At 35.8% G+C, this 3,319-nt stretch overlaps 1 protein-coding gene across 1 annotated transcript; it reads right to left on the reverse strand.

Moving 5' to 3' along the window:
- Nucleotides 1-1,803: 1,803 nt before the first annotated feature.
- Nucleotides 1,804-2,954, reverse strand: LOC306642924 (large ribosomal subunit protein mL50-like). The gene has a single exon (XM_079108743.1). It carries the CDS (start codon nt 2,929-2,931, stop codon nt 2,452-2,454), a length of 480 nt encoding a protein of 159 aa, XP_078964869.1. The 5' UTR covers nt 2,932-2,954; the 3' UTR covers nt 1,804-2,451.
- Between the last annotated feature and the right edge of the window lie 365 nt (nt 2,955-3,319).

Genomic DNA, 3,319 nt, shown 5'->3' on the forward strand with positions numbered 1-3,319 from the left:
GCTACAAGGCCTTTGCTTTTGTGTTATGTGTATATTGTGTTGTCTAATGTTGTGTTGTCTATGTATGTGCATGATAACAAAATTGACATAAATAACGAGTGCTCATAAAATTAAAATTTAAAAAATGGATCCAGATATCTTAATTCATGTGATTTAAAAGGTTCAATTTAAATTGAGTAAACAAATGAAAGTAAAATGTCTTTAAAATTACTTACCTCACAAGTCTCTAGGTGGTCAAATTAATAAAATGTTGATGTATATAAAATGTTTAATATCAATTGTTCATAGGACTTTTCTTCAACAGGAAAGAGACAACAAATACTGTTCAATACACCTAACTGATATCTTGATTTTTACAGTAAAATAAGTAGATTATATACAAAGGGATCCAAAAATTTCAACTGTGTTTCAATTAGAGTACTGTACATAATAAAATATTTCATCTTATTAAAATGGAGTAATTTATCTAAATTCAGAAATATCATGAGTTATTTCAGAATGTGAACAGAAAGGGATCAAAATATAAAAAAGAAAAAGGTTCTAGGTGCAAAAATATATTTAGTAAAAGGGATAAGAAAATGCTTCTGGGTAGGAAAATCTTTCTGTGATAAAACCCGGGATAGGATCCACAGTCATTGCCTGGCTCTCCCCTCATGGGGATCCAAGCCACCTTGACCATGTCCCCTCCTCCCTGGCCAATATCCACCATATGGTGTTTCTACCTCTTTCTGTTGCCAACCTCCTCACCCACCACAGATTTCAACTCTGGACAGCCCTCCCTCTACTGGTGATGAGTCCTCAGAGATCTTCTACAGTGGCCCTGATCTCTCTCTCTCTCTCTCTCTCTCTCTCTCTCTCTCTCTCTCTCTCTCTCTCTCTCTCTCTCTCTCTTCCCCCCCCCCCCCCCCTCTCTCTCTACAAAAACTCCAGTGCTGGGTCAGGGTCTCCCTCAGCTTTGGCCACAGACCTGTCAGGGACAATAACAACCAACCCTCACTGATGGTCTACTTCTATGTGGGAAATCAGAGAGGTTGTGGGGACTCTTCTTCCTCTCCTGTTTCCCTTCTCTGGGCTCCTGAGAACTCTTAGCCATGGGCTCTGCCCAATCTAAAATTCTCTGCGACCCCCACCCACTTGGCTGTCTTCTCAAAAATATTTGGCCTCTCCATTTGACTTCAGATCTCAAAATGTGCAGGTTCATTTTCTATTGCAACACAATCTGACCCCAATATAAGTTAGTTCCTATGTTCAAACCTTCTCTTTGCTCTTGCCCCTTTTTGTGTCAATAAGAATGGTACTGGGGATTTGTTTATATCATTTAATGTTCTACAACAGGACCTATTAGAGCCTGATTTGTTTAAGGTTAATATCCTGAAAGCATTTTGCCACTTTGTCACACAAAAGGAAAGTTAAAAGTTCTCTCATACTTTCTTTTTTTTTTCTTTTCTATCATTTTTATTTCAGAATTGTCATTAGTCAAAATAAAACAATATAAGACATTTCTTCTTCCTGCCTCAATCTTCTTTAATCCTATCTAAAGTCAGAAAACAATTCCTAATTCAATCATTTAATTCTGTCACTTAGAACCATCTGGTAATTTTTTATTTGAGTATGTTCCATAAATTAAGTACATCAAAGTACAAAGATTAGCCACCAGTGGATTCTTACTCAATGACACTTTTTAAAAGTTACAGAAAAAGGTTTGAAGTAAACTCATCTCCTCTGAAGAGAGTATGCAATTAAATATAAAATCTAGCATATCTCTTATTTTTAAAAAACACAACACTTAATAGTTGCCACATGTTCTAATTTTTCAAAGTTATAATATTTATTTTAAGGGAATGATAAGGTAAAGAACAAAAGCAAATTCACTTAAAAAATTTTAAAGATACAACACACTTGAAGAAATCTACTTTAATTCCAAGAGATTAATCCAGAATGCACTATATATTTTCTACTATTTCTACTCATGCAGTAAAACAGTTGAAAGTAACAACTTTTTGTAATATACAACATAGACTCTTTCTTTTATAAACATGTATTAAGTTTCATTACTTATGCATTTTACATATGATAATTACAGCTTAGATTTAAGAGTCCTAATAGGATTACAACATTTTCTTGCAATTATTGCTTTATGCCTATGAAGGGTAAAGAACACATCTGAACTTGTAATGACCTCCTAGTTAGCGTCCTCTGAAGAAACTTTCCATAATTCTTAATGACCTGATTCCATTTAAAAAAAAAAAAATGATTTCAGCAAATGTGAAAAGAAAATCTTGCTATTTCTTTGTTAATTCATGATATTGGGGGGAGGGAAATAATGCATTCCTCTATGGAAAAAATAGATTTGGAGAAGAGTTCTGATAAGTAAAGTATCAAAAAGTCTAAAAGCAGTCCCCTTGCTCAAGGCAACAACTATGACTTCAATGTGCTGATCTTCTGAACTGCTCAGTAACTCCAAGTGATTTTCAAATTGGGAGGCAAATCACTAGCAATAAGTTCATCAAATTTAGATCTATCTTGAACAGGGGCGTTATAGAAATCAAGAACATCTCTAACCCTGCACATCTGGTAAAGCCTGGAGTTAGGCACCGCATGGCCTAAGTCATCAGCTAAATGTGCCAAAAGACTGAACTTCATATGACAATCTTCCAGTGAGATATCTTGCCAATTACTAGGGAGGGATGAACCAAAAACATCTTTCACATGAGATTCCAAACGACTCTGAAGATCTTTGGAAGGTATGTATGTTCGGCTTGGTAAGGGAGGACACACCAGAATAGGCTCTTTTTTCACCTCTTCTACCGTCTCAGTCTCCACTGGCTCTTTTTCTTTTCTGGATCCAGACCAAAATTCTCTGCGTGTTGTCCCTAAGACTATCCACGTCAAGCCTCTTCTGGCAACGCCGGGCACGCACAACGCCGCCATTTTCGCGGAATGCCTGCTACCTAAATCCTCATACTTTCTTTGATTCATGCTTTAGATATAATGTTACATTGTGTTAACTATGTTCATATAGACTCAGGAAACAATATATGTAAACTTCTTAATTTAAGAAAGATGCAAAGATCAGCTTCAGAACTAGAACCCATTACCTAGGATTTGTAAAGAACTTCGCTTCACCTGAGATAAGGCTCTGCCTCCCACCCTGCTGCATGTCAGAATGGCTCCAAAATAATCCAGACTTCAGCATATTTAAAGTTATATTCAAAATATTGGTTTTTTCATTGTAAAATTACTGTGGTCTCAAACAGGGGATATAATGTATAGCTCAGTCAAAATTCAAGATAGCTATTACACAAACTAAATGTTTTAC

The sequence above is a fragment of the Sciurus vulgaris genome (assembly GCF_902686455.1).
Source record: "Sciurus vulgaris genome assembly, chromosome: 1".
Classification (NCBI taxonomy): Eukaryota; Metazoa; Chordata; class Mammalia; order Rodentia; family Sciuridae; genus Sciurus; species Sciurus vulgaris.